Here is a 17,388-nt window from a genome sequence, read left to right as displayed (position 1 = left end):
GGAAGCCCAGCAGGACACGTTTCCCCGGAGGGAGGGGGTGGACGTGTGGCGACCCTGTAGCTGAGCCTCTAGCCTCAACCCACTCCCCCAGGACCCCCGGGCGGGTACGGGCTGCGCCGGCGGGAGGCGGGTAGGCCACAAGGAGGAAATGGGACGGGATACCGACAGCGAGGCGGCGGCGGCCGAAACGGGGCCGCCCTCGTGGGGTGGCGAGAGGGAAGGGGGGCCCTCCCCGCCGCAGGTTTCCCCGCTTCGAGAAGCGGCTTCAACTTTCCTCCGTACGCAGAACGCCGCCTGGGCCGCGCGGATTCCGAAACTTTGTCCGCCCTCCCGTCGCCCCGGGCCCGCTCACCGGCTCTGAGCCGGCTCGTAACCCCCACCCCGCCCCGACAGCTGCCCGCGCCCGTCCACCCCCAGGGTCGGCCCGTGTTTACCTCAGACTGAGGTCGAGGCGCTGGCTCCGGCGGCGGCGGCCCCACTGCAGGTCCCTAGGTCCCCGTCACGCCGCCGCCAAGTTCCCAACATGGACTCCTTCGTCCGCTTTGAGGTGTTCCGGGGGCCGCTGGGGCGCCGGCTCTGCTGCCTGGGGCGGGTGGCGGCAGCGGACCCGGGCTGCGCGGCTCCGCGCGGCTTGCGCCACCGCTGCTCCCCCTCCCCCCGCCTCGTCTGGCCTCCTCCCTCCCCGCTCCGCGCGTCCTCTTCCCCCTCACCCCCAGCTCCGCTCCTATCCACTCAGCCGCGCCACCACAGGTCGGCGCGCTACGGTGACGCCAGCGGCGGCGGCGGCGGCGGCGGCGGCGGCGGGACCCTCCGCGCTTTCTCTACTCGCTCGCTCTGGCCCTGCGTGCACGGCTGCAGCGCTCAACCGGACCGCAAGGGGGCGCTGGCAAACCACCGTTTGCGACAGAGGAACGTGACGGGCGGAGTCACGTTACGCGGCCTGCGAGCAAGAGGGAGGACGGTAGCGAGTGGCCCGGGCTTCTGGGAAACATCCTCAGAGCCTCAGCTCTCCTCCCAAGCCTCGGGTCCTGCGCATGCGCCGTGCGTGGCACGCTGGAGTCCGCCCTGCTTTGGCGGCGGTACGGGGTAAACTGCTGAAGACAATGAAGAAGGGTCTTGGGGACCGGGACGTGAGGCGGTTTGCGCGGCATTTGCTATCCTATCTTTATGGTAATCTGATATTGAAAAGAGTGTTGATATGTTGTTTGGCGGTGTATTGAATTTTCACCCAGCAGCGTTGCCCTCCTGAATTACATCTTGCGAGGAGGCTGAAGTGGCCATAACTTGTAAGCCCACCTCTTTCTTCTCTCCGGGTGGGCATTTGTAAAAGGCCTTGGAGAGGTTTCCCACGTGACTCATCAAGCCTAGGCATATCCCCGTGTCTTAATTCCCACAACAAAAAAATTAAACTTGATCCGGATCCACTTGATGGTTAGATAGTGGCATGCGATGATTCATTCAAGAATATGTCGGAGCGTGCGATACTGAACGTTCGTGCCATTGTCAGTTCCTTCTCCGTTGGGTCGTCAAATCTTTTATTTTACCTCAAAAATACCTTTCACGCTGTTTTTAAAAGTCACTGACTCTTTAACCTTATAGTTTCTCTTCCGGACAATTTCTTCACGCTCCTGACTACTCTTCCTGCCGTCGGTGTCTACCCCTCTTCTACCAGCGGGTCTTTGCAGTCCCTACCCCCCCCCCACCCCGCCCACGTCGTTGTCCAGCCAGCAGCCCCGAGTGATGAAGCTCTGCCCCCGGGCCACCCCGCAGACTTGGCTCACCCAAGTCTCAGTCACATCCAACCTTGCCGCTCGCACCTTTTCGGGTCGTCTGCCCCTTCCTCCCTTTCCGTGCGCGTTGCGCTCTTCTAGCCACGCTGAACCCTGCCTGGGATGACTTTCCTCCCCACTTTCTCGGGACCCCGCCGACTGGGTACCTCCCTGCCGCACTCGCCCAGGCTAGGCTGGCTGCCGTGCCCCCTCCTCCTTTCTCTGACAACCCCATCCTGTTAAGCGTGTTTGGTCTGCTCAGTGTCTGCCTCACACAGTGAGCGCTGGGAACAATGCCGTAACACTTTCCGAACAACAGCTCCTGGCACAGCGCCTGTCCCTCAGTTAGGACTTGGTAAATAATTGCGGAAGGAGTATATAGGAATATATGAATGGCAGCCTTGTCTGTTTCTATTTCAAAGTCTTGGGAGTTTTACAATGTTTGGTTTTGGATATGAGCTTTGGGAATTTAGATGGGCTCTACTGTGTTTGGGATATTTGAAGGAACAATGATATAGAGGAGTTTATAACAGTACATTATAAAGAATGTGATAAAGGATGACTAAGACAATCACTGAAAACTTTGTTTCAAGAATTATGTGCTGTAACCAGATCAACAAGCACTGTTATGAGCCATCCGACTGAATGAGAGTGTAGCTTTGTTACATATATATGCACGTCCTCACCCAGGAGAATCCAACCTCTAGGAGTAAAAACTCCAGATAGAGACTTCTGGTACAACATTCTTTTATGTAAAAACTTATGTAAAAATCTCTTTACATATTTGTTTTGGTGGAAATGTTCTCTCATAAAAATTAATCAAAGGTCAAATGATAGCATTTGCCAAAGAGAAAATTATAATTTTTATTTTTTATTAAGAAAAAACTTTTCCACATCGTTATTGGAGTATAAATGCTTTACAAAGTTGTGTTAGTTTCTGCTGTATGACAAAGTGAATCAGCTATATGTGTACATATATCCCCATATCCCCTCCCTCTTGTGTCTCCCTCCCACCCTCCCTATCCCGTCCTTCTAGGTTGTCACAAAACATCGAGTTGATCTCCTTGTGCTATGCAGCAGCTTCCCACTAACTATTTTACATTTGGTAGTGTATATGTGTCAATGCTACTCTCTCACTTCATCCCAGCTTTCCCTTCCCTCTCCCCCTGCCCCCGTGCCCTCAAGTCTGTTCTCTGTGTCTCCGTCTTTATTCCTGCTCTGCCACTAGGTTCATCAGAACTGCTTTTTTAAATTCCTTATATATGTGTTAGCATATGGTATTTGTTTTTCTCTTTCTGACTTACTTCACTCTGTATGACAGATTCTAGGTCCATCCACCTCACTACAAATAACTCAATTTCATTCCTTTTTATGGCTAATAGTCCACTGTACATATTTGCCACATCTTCTTTATCCATTCATCTGTTGATGGACACTTAGGTTGTTTCCATGTCCTGGCTATTGTAAATAGAGCTGCAATGAACATTGTGGTACATGACACTTTTTGAATTATGGTTTTCTCAGGGTATATGCTCAGTAGTGGGAATGCTGAGTCATATGGTAGTTCTGTTTTTAGTTTTTTAAGGAACCTCCATATTGTTCTCCATAGTGGCTGTATCAATTTACATTCCCACCAACAGTGCAAGAGGGTTCCCTTTTCTACACACCCTCACCAGCATTTGTTGTTTGTAGATTTTCTGATGATGCCCATTCTAACTGGTGTGAGGTGATATCTCATTGTAGTTTTGATTTGCATTTCTCTAATAATTAGTGATGTTGAGCGTCTTTTCATGTGCTTCATGGTTGTCTGTATGTCTTCTTTGGAGAAATGTCTATTTAGGTCTTCTGCCCATTTTTGGATTGGGGTGTTTGTTTCTTTAATATTGAGCTGAATGAGCTGTTTATATATTTTGGAGATTAATCCTTTGTCCGTTGATTCATTTGCAAATATTTTCTCCCATTCTGAGGGTTGTCTTTTCGTCTTGTTTATGGTTTCCTTTGCTGTGCAAAAACTTTGAAGTTTCATTAGGTCCCATTTGTTTGTTTTTGTTTTTATTTCCATTACTCTAGGAGGTGGATCAAAAAAGATCTTGCTGTGATTTATGTCAAAGAGTGTTCTTCCTATGTTTTCCTCTAAGAGTTTTATAGTGTCCAGTCTTACATTTAGGTGTCTAATCCATTTTGAGTTTATTTTTGTGTATGGTGTTAGGGAGTATTCTAATTTCATTCTTTTACATGTAGCTGTCCAGTTTTCCCAGCACCACTTATTGAAGAGACTGTCTTTTCTCCATTGTATATCTTTGCCTCCTTTGTCATAGATTAGTTGACCATAGGTGCGTGGGTTTATCTCTGGGCTTCTATCTTGTTCCATTGATCTATGTTTCTGTTTTTCTGCCAGTACCATATTGTCTTGATTACTGTAGCTTTGTAGTATAGTCTGAAGTCAGGGAGTCTGATTCCTCCAGCTCCGTTTTTTTCCCTCAAGACTGCTTTGGCTATTCGGGGTCTTTTGTGTCTCCATACAAATTTTAAGATGATTTGTTCTAGCTCGGTAAAAAATGCCATTGGTAATTTGATAGGGATTGCATTGAATCTGTAGATTGCTTTGAGTAGTATAGTCATTTTCACAATGTTGATTCTTCTAATCCAAGAACATGGTATATCTCTCCATCTGTTGGTATCATCTTTAATTTCTTTCATCAGTGTCTTATAGTTTTCTGCATACAGGTCTTTTGTCTCCCTAGGTAGGTTTATTCCTAGATATTTTATTCTTTTTGTTGCAATGGTAAATGGGAGTGTTTCCATAATTTCTCTTTCAGACTTTTCATCATTAGTGTCTAGGAATGCAAGAGATTTCTGTGCATTAATTTTGTATCCTGCAACTTTACCATATTCATTAATTAGCTCTAGCAGTTTTCTGGTGGCAGTTTTAGGATTCTCTATGTATAGTATCATGTCATCTGCAAACAGTGACAGTTTTACTTCTTCTTTTCCAACTTGTATTCCTTTTATTTCTTTTTCTTCTCTGATTGCTGTGGCTAGGACTTCCAGAACTATGTTGAATAATAGTGGTGAGAGTGGACATCCTTGTCTCGTTCCTGATCTTAGAGGAAATGCTTTCAGTTTTTCACCATTGAGAATGATGTTTGCTGTGGGTTTGTCATATATGGCCTTTATTATGTTGAGGTAGGTTCCCTCTATGCCCACTTTCTGGAGAGTTTTTATCATAAATGGGTGTTGAATTTTGTCAAAAGCTTTTTCTGCATCTATTGAGATGATCATATAGTTTTTATTCTTCAATTTGTTAATGTGGTGTATCACATTGATTGTTTTGTGTATATTGAAGAATCCTTGCATCCCTGGGATAAATCCCACTTGATCATGGTGTATGATTTTTTTAATGTGTTGTTGGATTCTGTTTGCTAGTATTTTGTTGGGGATTTTTGCATCTATGTTCATCAGTGATATTGGTCTATAATTTTCTTTTTTTGTGATATCTTTGTCTGGTTTTGGTATCAGGGTGATGGTGGCCTCGTAGAACAAGTTTGGGAGTGTTCCTCCCTCCACAATTTTTAAATTGACAATAACAATATACCATTTCAGCAAAACTAAACAACACAAATCTTTTGATATATTTATTCACTGGCAGATAGTAAAATTTTCACTTTTTTACAGTTGGCCACCTAGTTATTATGAGAGCATGTTTTAAGAGAAAAACACTCTTGTGCTAATGTGCTAGTGGTTTTTACTTTCATGTGCAAATAGAAAAGAGGATGATGGTTTATGATAGGCCATCTCTTGCATCCCCAGGGAAAAGACCATGTGTATTTCTGTACATGCAGTATTCTCCTAATAATGTTTGCATGATGAAGATATATTATTCTCTCTATTGTTTCAGTATTTTTTATTTACAATATAATAAAGAGATACTGAGTTTTAAATAAATAAAAGATGAACTATAAAATGTAGGAGTAAAGATTGATATACCAACCACCACTATCAAAATTTTAGATTTTATTACAACCATAAAATACACAAATGATATGCATCATAAAACAAACTTCAACTGATTGTCCAATTGGAATGTTGCACTTTACCCAGCACTTAACATATCAAACCTGTCATGCAGCAACAGAAACCTATATTAGCATCTTTAGAAATGAAAGGTAATCAGTGTATCATTTTTGACAGAGTTTTATCAGAGATAACAGCTATCATTAATTTAACTCTTCTGAATTCAATACAAAATAAAAATCAAATCAAGAGGGCTAATTAATCATGGTATAAAGACACTTGGTTACATGGGGAACGTGGTTCTAATATAGACTGTCACTTAAGACCTTTGCAGTTTTGAACAAATTGTCTAATTTTTCTGGTCCTCAGTTTCCATATCTATTCCAATGGAAGTTTTTAGTTTAATGATCTCTGTGGCATTTTTATAGCAGAAGTGTATGAATTCAAAGGATGTACAGTTTAAGACTCTTACAAGCAAAACATGATGAAATATATAGTATCTTTGTAAGAAATGAAAAATGCATGCTAAGTTAGTTTACAGGAATTTTTTTTAAAAGCCAGTGGTTTATTCTTGTTTTCACAACTGTGAAGAATTTTAATCAGGATGATACTGATTATTGTCCAGTTGTCTTCTGTGTGGAATTAAATTTATTTCAGCAACAATCAATTGGGTCTCTACTATCTGGAGGGTGCTATGAGGTGGTTATAGATAAATGAACAGTGTGTCAGAGACAGTTTAGTGGGTACAGATAAGTACAAAAACTAAGGAAGAATATAAATGACCTAATAGGAATAAAAAGAAAGTGCTGGGTCGGGGCAGGGATTGTCAAATAAGGGAGAGAATACAATAAGGACCAAGGACATTTTCATGAAAGAGCAAATCTAAACAAAATATAGTCAGACATTATTCCAAATTTGAAGACTCCAGTTTCTGTCAGGTTAGTCTCCAATTCCCCACAGCACCTCCTCCACTCTTTTACCACTCCCTTCAGGTCTCAACCTACAATCACTCCCACTGAGCCCCTCAACCTTGTACCCAGCAGAAGATCTTATCACCGTCTTTATAGGAAATAACTTCCTCAACTTCTTTCCCTGTACCTACCAAGTCTGTCTGTAACTGTCTATATACACACACACTTGTTTTCCTCCATCACAGAGGAAGAACTATCTCTTCTCTCGATTAAGGCTTAGGTTTCTACTGGTGCTGTAGATCCATTTATTCCAGACTTTAAGATTTACAGGCCATTACCATTTCTAACAGTTCGGGAACTGACATAGGACTGCTAACTTTGTAATGCTGACAAATAACAGTCCTCCCGTCTCTTTAACATCATGATTTCCTAAAAGAAATGTATTTGCAACACCAAAAAACTAAATTTTTATGAACTACACTTTTTTTGCATTTTCCTGTGGAACAGTGAAGCCATCAGCCTTGGTACACTTGGGACTCTGCTCTGAAACAGATCCCCTGGGGGCCTACTCCACAGGTTACTCTGTCTTCACATTTTCAATCTCTTCTCTACTGTAGATTAATTTATCTCTTCTCTCTAAATCTAAAAATAGTGTACATTTTTTTAAATTTAATTTTTATTTATTTATTTACTTGGTTGCGTTGGGTCTTCGTTCCTGCACGCGGGCTTTCTCTAGTTGCATCGAGCGGGGACTACTCTTTGTTGCGGTGTGTGGTTTTCTCTTTGCAGTGGTTTCTCTTGTTGCGGAGCTTGGGCTTTAGGCACACGGGCTTCAGTAGTTGTGGCACGTGGGCTCAGTAGTTGTGGCTCGTGGGCTCTAGAGCGCAGGCTCAGTAGTTGTGGCGCATGGGCTTAGTTGCTCCGTGGTATGTGGGGTCTTCCCGTACCAGGGATCGAACCCGTGTCCCCTGTATTGGCAGGCAGATTCTTAACCACTGCACCACCAGGGAAGTCCCCGGTGTACATTTTAAGACACTTCCTCATTTTACTTTCCATTCACTTTTTTTTTTTTAATTAATTAATTTATTTATTTATTTATTTTTGGCTGTGTTGGGTCTTCATTTCTGTGCCAGGGCTTTCTCTAGTTGTGGCGAGCAGGGGCCACTCTTCATCGCGGTGCGCAGACCTCTCACTATCGCGGCCTCTCTTGTTGTGGAGCACAGGCTCCAGACGCGCAGGCTCAGTAATTGTGGCTCAGGGGCCCAGTTGCTTTGCGGCATGTGGGATCTTCCCAGACCAGGGCTCAAACCCATGTCCCCTGCATTGGCAGGTGGATTCTCAACCACTGCACCACCAGGGAAGCCCCCATTCACTTTTTTAAAGGTAATAAATATTCATTTCAATAATTCAAGCAACACGGAAGTATATAAAGTATACTCAGAAGTATATAAAGAAAAAGATGGTATAAAAAGAAAAAGATAGTCCGAGATAAAACCAATGTTAAAAGATTGATGTTTCTCTCCATACTTTTTCCAAGACACACATACATATAAATAGAGGTTTTGATTTTTATTTTTACAAGTAACGCATCATATCATATATATTTTTCTGCAACCTCCTTTTTTTACTCAACAGTTTACAATGGGTACTCTTATCTAGCTCATTTTTTTAACTAGCTGCACAATATTATGTAGTATTCATGTACTGTTTCTGAAGCCATTCCTTTATTGATAGATAATGCAGATTTATCCAGATTTTGTGCCATTATAAACAATGCTGGAGTAAGTATCCTTTGCATGTATCTTTTTTTTTTAACGTTTATTATTTATTTATTTATTTTATTTATTTTTGGTTGCATCGGGTCTTAGTTGCGGCGCACAGGATCTTCATTGCAGCGCGCGGGCTTCTCTCTAGTTGTGGCATGAGGGTTTTCTCTTCTCTAGTTGTGGCGTGCGGGTTCCAGAGCACATGGGCTCTGTAGTTTGCGGCACGCGGGCTCTAGTGAGGCACCCGAACTCAGTAGTTGTGGCGCGCAGGCTTAGTTGCCCCGCGGCATATGGGATCTTAGTTCCCTTACCAGGGATCGAACCCACATCCCTTGCATTGGAAGGCAGATTCTTAACCACTGGACCACCAGTGAAGTCCCAGAAGGATCCACTTCTAGGTTCACTCAGGTTGTTGTCAGAATTCAGCTCCTTGAAGCTGCAGGACTGAGGGCTCTCGTTTCTTCCTGGCTATTGAAGGGCCACTGTTTTCAGCTCCTAGAGCTGCCCAGTTCCTGGCTCTGTGGGACTCACCAACATGGCTGTTTTCAAGACTCACCTGTGGAAAGAGTAAAGGAAGCAGGATTGGGCAGAGGAAGAAGTTGAATTGTGATGCAGTGTAACAGAGGCCTCAGCCATTCCTACATGGAGCTCTGAAGACTATATTCTACCTCAATGACCAATCATTTTGACTAAAACCTGAAAGGCAAGGTGGCTCTCTTGAGCCAGGGGTAAGTTCTGGAGAAGGATTCAGTTGAAAGCTATCAGCCTCCAACAATTCCAACAGCTGGTAGAATGGCTTCTTCAGTCCTGTATTGGGAGATCTCTGCACCAGGATATTCATGACTGTCCACCCATTTACATATAATAAGCTCTAGGAACAACTCTTCAAAAATTCTGTTGGGTCTTTACTCCTGGAGAAACTTACTAGAAAAGAGTTGGTGGGATTAACAACAGCCCTTGAAGCTGCTCTTGGGGCCATAATTGAAGCTGATCATCTTCCGCTGCCACTCTTTGTAGATTCCTCTCACTCTCTGCTGGTCTAGGTAGCTTACTTAGTGCAGTGACCCAGACCCTCTTCACTAAGGGGCCTGACACCTTCATCACCAGGTCCTTTTCTAGTTGTGGCTGCTGTACCTGTCCATGTACCATGTAAATTAGGCAAGTGAAAACCAAGACACAGATGGATAACCTAAGTATCAAACATATTCTTTCTTATCCCTATTGCCTAACAGCTGCCTAATGAAGATCGAGGTCAATTATCCTTGCCTGCTGGTTTCTTGGAATGATGAGCCAGAAGTGACCAGGCAGCAGCTGGGGTTTAGTAGGACTCTTCCTGTGTCCCCTAGTGGAAGCATTTCCCCTCTGGAGGCCAAAACCTCTCGCCTCTGGGGAAAGAAGGTTAAAAATTCCCCAGATGGATCACTGGGAACCAGTATACAGAGGTACTCCCATTTCCACCCTTTAGCCAATGGATTCACGTACTCTCCCTACTGGGGACCCTGTACCATATGATGAATATCAATTTAGAGTGTACCTTGAGTCCTGGAGGGTGGTGCCTCTCCTCCCAAGGTATTCTTTGCAAGCTAACACCTCATCTGAATCTTCGACAGGTCATTCCAGTGCTCTCTCAGTCAGCAGTTTGTCTAGGTGGTGGTGTATGTGAAAGGATCAGTGGAGCCCATGGTCATGTGCCCACTGCTGCACCAACACCTAGGTCAGTAGATCAGACACTTTAAACCCTCAGTGGTACTTGCTAAGACCCTTCAGGCAGGAGGTCTAAGTCAGAATATGTTTAAATTCCAGTCAAAATAGATTGATACTACTTGCAGGAATGAGTAGGTCCAGTGTAGGGAATGGGTCCAACTTGCCACCAAGTAGCTGGTAGGTTTTCTAAAGGGATGGTACCATATTGGGAGCCAAGCATTGGTCTCTGTTGCTGGCAGGTTGGATACTTGACAGTGGCAGGAGGTAGATAAGCCTCGGTAAATGGGAGCCCATGCCATTGGGCCCATGTATAAACTCCATTCCTGCTCCCATTCTTATCACATGCCTGTTGGACCAACACTAGTGTAGCTAACAGCAGAGCCTGACTGATGTCATCTGGACAAGTCATTGTTTCTAGTGGTTGTTTAGTGCCTCTTCTGTGATGGATGCTCTCTGTTGGGCATTAACAAGTGAAACAAAGATCTTCACATTTCATACCCACTTTTATAGCCTCATCCACCTGTCTCTTTTCCCAGACCTCTTTATCCCCCTTCCCCATCCTTCTCCCTTATCTGTTTTTTTGTCTCATGAGTTAGGGGGGCAAGGGCTGGATCCCATCAAATACCTTCAGGTAGTCCAGGGCTGGGCCTCACACTTGGTCTTGAGTGGCAAAGTACTTCACACAGTTCTTCCAACAGAAGCAGGGAGGGGCCTGGAAGTGTTAAGGGCCCATATGTTGTAGGAACCTCAGGACAAGTTGGTGTTTATACATGTGTGGAAGAAGACCAGGTACTGCAACTTGCTTCTGTAGAAATTACCAGAAGTGTGGATGCCCTCACAGCATATGACCACCACTTTCCTGCCTGGGAGTAACTACTTAGCTACAATGATTGCCTGGAGACCAGGAGATGGCCTCAGCTATTCAAGTACCAGGACCTGCTCCTCCACTTCCTTTGGCAGCTGTCTGGGAAAAGCCAGAAACTATTCTACAAAAGGTATATAAATCTCCACTGCAAATGATGTGCTGTCACTTGAGAACCCTAGGGTTCTGTGTTGTTTTTCTCCCATTGGGGCTTACCATAAACTTAAATGTTTACACAGACAGGAAACATCAAATATACAAATTTATAAGCAAAAAAATCCTTACAAATCTCATTATTAGGGACAATTCCTGTCAAATCATCAACATCCTGATGAGCCTCTTTTTAGACCTTTCTATACGTATTCACATAAATAAAACATCCTATGTAATTGCTGTTTTACAATCTGCTTTTTGATTCAACAATTTGTTAATGAATCTAGATCTACATCATTCCTGTGTTTGGCTATATCGTAAATTATTTAACCAGTTAAATAATAGTTAACTAGGTGGTACTGCCCTCTAGAGTATGTTTTGTGTCTAGAGTGTTTACATATTGAAATATGTATTATTTTGTTACAAATTACTTTCCTTTTATTTCTTTTTTATATAATAATTAGGTATATTTTGTTGTAGGTATCTATGACTTTCATTTCAGGACTGTAAAGGGAGTATTATAAAATATTTATTCTAAGAAGAGGACTGAGTTGGCTAGGGTTGAGAAGCTTTGCTTATAGATGGACATCGAGCATTTCCAATTTTCAGTATTACGAAAGCTCTGATGAACATCTTTATGCCTTCATCCTTTGGAGTGGGTTTGCTGTATTAAAGGGTATGCATGTTTAAAATTTTGACACACTGCACCAATTTACCCACATACCAACAGGGCATGAGAGTGCCAGTTTCCTCATATACTCACCAACAGCAATGTAATCTTTTTTTTTTTTTAAAGACAATCAGATGTTTTTATTTATTTATTTATTTATGACTGTGTTGGGTCTTCGTTTCTGTGTGAGGGCTTTCTCTAGTTGTGGCAAGTGGGGTCCCCTCTTCATCGCAGTGCACGGGCCTCTCACTATCACGGCCTCTCACTATCACGGCCTCTCCCACTGTGGAGCACAGGCTCCAGACGCGCAGGCTCAGTAATTGTGGCTCACGGGCCCAGTTGCTCCGCGGCATGTGGGATCTTCCCAGACCAGGGCTCGAACCCATGTCCCCTGCATTGGCAGGCAGATTCTCAACCACTGCGCCACCAGGGAAGCCCAGCAATGTAATCTTAATGTCTATGGAGGTAGCTCTTCCCATAAGAGGTAGATAAAATTTTCTTAAAACTTGTATTTTATGTCCTGGGGTAAATCTAGAGTCCCCCAACCCCTTTTCTGAAAGTTCCAGGAATGTACTTTATTCCTAGTCACTTCTGGGTTTAATTTCTGACTTCAGTTGATTTCTCTTTCTCTTCTGTTTTTTTGGTTTTTTGTTTGTTTTTTAATTAAATCTATAGGGCTTCCCTGGTGGCACAGTGATTAAGAATCCGCCTGCCAATGCAGGGAACATGGGTTAGAGCCCTGGTCCGGGAAGGTCCCATATGCCACAGAGCAACTAAGCCTGTGCGCCACAACTACTGAGCCTGTGATCTAGAGCCCACAAACCACAAGTACTGAGCCTGCACGCTACAACTACTGAAGCCTGCACACCCAGAGCCCGTGCTCCAAAACAAGAGAAGCCACCGCAGTGAGAAGCCCATGCACAGCAACGAAGAGCAGCCCGCGCTTGCCGCAACTAGAGAAAGCCTGCGCGCAGCAACAAAGATCAAACGCAGCCAAAAACAAATAAATAAATAACTTTATGAAAAAAACATAACATCTATATTGAGATATACTTCACACACCATACAATTCACCCATTTAAAGTATGCAATACAGTGGTTTGTGGGTATATTCACAGAGTTATGCAACCATCACCACAGTCAATTTTAGAACATTGTTTTCAACACCCTCCTTCCCCAAATCCCATACCCGTTGGCGGTCATTCCCCATCTCCCACCCCAATCCTCCAGCCTTAGCAGCTACTAATCTACTTTCTGCCTCTATGAATTTGACTATTCTGGACATTTCACATAAATGGAATCATAAAATATGTGGGTTTTCGTGATTGGCTTCTTTCACTTAGCATAATGTTTTCAGAATTCATTCATGTTGTAGCATGGAGGAGTACTTAATTTTTTTTAAAAAAGTATTATTTATGTATTTTTATTGTTGAATAATATTTTGTTGTATGGATATAACACGTTTTATGTATCTCTTCATCAAGTGATAGCCCTTTTGGTTGTGTCCACTTTTTGGCTATTATGAATGATGTTGTTATGAATATTCATGTACAGGTTTTAGTGTGGCAAATGTTTTTATTTCCCTTGGATTTATACCTAGGAGTAAAATTGCTGGGTCATGTGGTAAGTATGTTTAACCTTTTGAGGAGCTGCCAAACTCTTTTCCAAAGCAGCTGCACCACTTTACATTCCCATCAGCAGTGTACAAGGGTTCCGATTTCTCCACACTCAACAACACTTGTAATTTTCTGTGTTTTTGATTATAGCCATTCTATTGAGTGTGAATTTGTATCTCATTGTGATTTTAATTTGCCATTCCCTGATAGCTAATGATGTTGAACATCTTTTCATGTGTTTGTTGGCCATCTGTGTATCTACTTTGGAGAAGTGTATATTCAGATCATTTGCCCATTTTTAGTTGGGCTATTTGTCTTTTAACTATTGAGTTCTAATAATTCTTTATATATTCTAGATGCAAGTCCCATGTCAGATATATGCTTTGCAAATATATTCTCCCATTCTGTGGATTGTCTTCACTTTCTTGACGGTGTCCTTTGAAGCGCAAATGTTTTTAATTTTGATAGTGTCCAAATTTATTTCTTTTTTCTGTTTTCCTTTTTTTTTTTTTTGGCCATGCCACACAGCTTGCAGGATCTTGGTTCCCTGACCAGGGATTGAACCCAGACCCTGTCAGTGAAAGCAGCGAGTCCTAACCACTGGACCGTCAGGGAATTCCCTCCATTTTTTTCTTTTGTTGTTTGTGCTTTAGTGTCTTATCAAAGAAACCGTTGCCTAATTCAAGGTCGCAAAGATTTATGCATATATTTTCCTCCAAGAGTTTAATAGTTTTAGTTCATACATTTAGGTCTTTGATCTGTTAATTTTTGTATGTATATATGTATAAATTTTGAGTTTATGCAGCTTCAGTCTTTTGCATGTGGATATCAATTTGTTCTAACATCACTTACTGAAAAGACTTCCTTTCCCCATTAGATTGTCAAGCATCTTTATTAAAAATCAATTGACTATAAATGTGAAGGTTTATTTTTAGACTCTCAATTCTATTCTGTTGATTTATATGTCTCCTCTTGTGCCAGCTGATCTTATGTCTTGATTACCATACCTTTGTAGTAAGTTTTGAAATTGGGAAGTATGGGTTCTTCAACTTTGGTCTTCTTTTTCAAGATTGTTTCAGCTAATCTGGGTCCCTTGAATTTTCTTATGAATTTTAGGATCAGCTTATCAATTTAGGTTAAAAAAAAAGGCAGCTGGAATCTTGATAATGATCAGGTTGAATCTATAGATCAATTTGGGAAGTATTGCCATCTTAACAACATTAAGACTTAACATTAATTCTTCTAATCTAACACATGGGATGCCTTTCCATTTATTTAAGTCTCCTTTCATTTCTTTCAACAGCGTTTTATAGTTTCCAGTGAATAGGTTTTGTGGGGCTTTGGTTAAGTTTATATTTTATTTTTTTTGATGCTATGGCAAGTGGAATTGTTTTCTTACTTTCATTTCAGATTGTTCATTGCAAGTGTATGTAAATACAGTCGACTTTTGTGTATTGATCTTACATCCTGCAACCTTGCTTAACACATTTATTAGTTCTCATAGTTTTTGAGCGGATTCCTTTGGATTTTCTATATGCAAGATTATGTCATCTGCAAATAGAAAGTTTTACTTCTCCCTTTACAATCTGGATGCCTTTTATTTCTTCTTCATGCCTAGTTGCCCTTGTACAATACTGAATAAAAGCAGTGAGAACAGACATCCTTTCTTGTTCTTAATCTCAGGGGTAAAGCGTTCAGTCTTTCATCATTAAGTATGATGTTAACTGTGGGTTTTCACTGAAGTCTTTCATCAGGTTGATGAAGTTCCTTTATATTCTTAGTTTGTTTAATGTTTTTATCATGAAGGGGTGTTGGATTTTGTCAAATGCTCTTTCTGCATCTGTTGAAACAATCATGCCATTTTTGTCCTTTGTTCTAGTGACTCTGGTGCATTACATTAATTGATTTTTCTCATATTAACCACTTCGCATTTCTGGGATGAATTCCACTTGGTTATGGTGTACAATTCTTTTTATATATAGGTGCATTCAATTTGTTAGTTCACCTCTGTCTTTTGCAATTGATTCTTCATCAATGCCCAGCTCTTAGCCCAAATATGGGGCATGGCTACTTCTCCTTGGTTTTCCTCCAAATACCGCTGTAGTGATCATTTCTCATTTACCTGGTACCTGAAGTCTGAACTTCTTGTGAGTGTTGGTAAGGAGAAAAATCCATTTCTCACTGCAGGAATTAAAGCAGTTCACTTCTGCAACCTCCTTTGGTTCTAGGACAGGGGCATACGATCAATCAGACACACATAGTTTGTATATAATTTGAGATCTAATGCCACTAAAAGTAAGGTAAAACTCTCTCTCTCTCTCCACAGTGATAAGTGTTTCCCTACCAGAACCAGGCTTCAGGCATGATTTGGGTGTTTTTTCCAGGCCTAGTTCTCTAGCCCTTCTAGTGCTTCAGTAAGCTGCCCCAAATTTTTTTAAATAAACCCTTTTTTGCTTAACTCAGCCAGAGTCCACTTTTATTAATGGCAACTAATACCCTTGTCAGATAAAGGCAAGACATTAATGTTACTTAACATATACTGCTAATTCAGGAGATGATGTCAGAGACTCATCAAAGAACCATAGAGCAAATAATTTAGAATTGAATATTTGGCTTCCCTTTTAAAAAAAAAGAACCTTGGCCATTTCTCCCAACACAAGCTCCAGCCTTCTGTAAAGAGCTTTACTCCATTCTCTTTATTTTTTCTTCTCCCTGCCCCATCCCCAAATCCCTGTTTATTTCTTAAGTAGGATGACTTATCTAATTCTCTTTACTTTGCCAATCCCAAATAATTTACCAAGATCTTTTCACAGTAAGTCTCCTACATAACGAACTTTAAAGTTGCAAATTTTCAAAGACGCGAACATGTGTTCTCATGTCCAATCACGTGTTCACGTGTCTGGCGTACATTGTCATGTGCATGCATCCTCTACGAGTGGTTGTGCTTTTGTGTACTTTACAGTATTGTATAGAGTACAGTAGCACAGTATCTTTATTTCAAGCCCAGGAGGTCCGGAAGCAAGTGTAAAAGCAGCAGTGATGTAGCTGGTACTGCTAAGAAGCGCCAGCTGTTATACTGTACTACTGTACTTTTCAAGGTACTGTACTGTAAGATTTAAAATGTTTTCTTTATTTTTTGTGTTTGTTTGTTTGTTTTTTAATTTATTTATTTATTTGGCTGTGTTGGGTCTTCGTTACTGTGAGAGGGCTTTCTCTAGTTGCGGCGAGCAGGGTCCACTCTTCATCGCGGTGCACGGGCCTCTCACTATCGCGGCCTCTCTTGTTGCGGAGCACAAGCTCCAGACGCGCAGGCTCAGTAGTTGTGGCTCACGGGGCCCAGTTGCTCCGTGGCATGTGGGATCTCCCCAGACCAGGGCTCGAACCCTTGTCCCCTGCATTGGCAGGCAGATTCTCAACCACTGTGCCACCAGGGAAGCCCTGTGTTTGCTTTTTAATGTATTATTTGTGTGAAAAATATTTTAAGCCTATATAGTCGATTGTGTTAGTTGGGTACCTATGCTAACTTTGTTGGACTTGCAAATGCACTCTCGGAATGGAACTCGTTCGTATGTAAGGGACTTACTGCAAAGGCAGCTCTTTCCCTAAAACAAACTAGTCACATATTTTTTTTTCATTCCACCATGCTAGATATTCCCTGTTGTTTTGTCATAACCAATCTGACAAGTAACAAAGATATCACACTTATAAAAGCTTGCATTTGTTGAGTCACTTCATTATTTTAAAAATTGGAGACTAACAGTTCTTTTGGAAATTACCTGTGATTTTACTCATTTTTCTTATTTGAATTTTTTTCTTGTTATTTTGTAAATTCTTTCAAGCTCTTTATATATAGGGAATATTAGTATATGATCATATATATTGCAAATAATTTCCCCAGGTGGTTGTTTGCCATTTGGCTTTTT

The 17,388-nt window shown here is 42.0% G+C and overlaps 2 protein-coding genes across 9 annotated transcripts in view; one reads left to right on the top strand and one right to left on the bottom strand.

Moving 5' to 3' along the window:
• Positions 1-654, bottom strand: part of SCAF11 (SR-related CTD associated factor 11) — a 69,957-nt gene extending 69,303 nt beyond the window's left edge. For 5 of the 8 annotated variants that reach the window (XM_082422535.1, XM_082422534.1, XM_082422538.1 and 2 more), the window contains exon 1: positions 435-653. The gene's annotated coding sequence lies outside the window, so the exon portion shown is untranslated. Of the gene's footprint in view, positions 1-434 lie in introns of all 8 variants that reach the window. The other 3 variants (XM_082422536.1, XM_082422540.1, XM_082422541.1) reach the window with 1 other exon arrangement.
• On the top strand, positions 436-16,948 carry LOC309641917 (uncharacterized protein). The gene is made up of 2 exons (XM_082422670.1): positions 436-1,170; positions 15,792-16,948. The coding sequence occupies exon 1, from the start codon at positions 524-526 to the stop codon at positions 1,088-1,090; it is 567 nt and encodes a 188-aa protein (XP_082278796.1). The 5' UTR covers positions 436-523; the 3' UTR covers positions 1,091-1,170; positions 15,792-16,948.
• The last annotated feature ends 440 nt before the right edge of the window (positions 16,949-17,388 follow it).

Source organism: Balaenoptera physalus, assembly GCF_965194825.1.
Source record: "Balaenoptera physalus genome assembly, chromosome: 13".
Classification (NCBI taxonomy): Eukaryota; Metazoa; Chordata; class Mammalia; order Artiodactyla; family Balaenopteridae; genus Balaenoptera; species Balaenoptera physalus.
This window is presented reverse-complemented; position numbering and strand designations above follow the sequence as displayed.

Excerpts from the sequence above, each read along its gene's own strand:
- LOC309641917 (XM_082422670.1), top strand. The coding sequence starts at position 524 with ATGGACTCCTTCGTCCGCTTTGAGGTGTTCCGGGGGCCGCTGGGGCGC.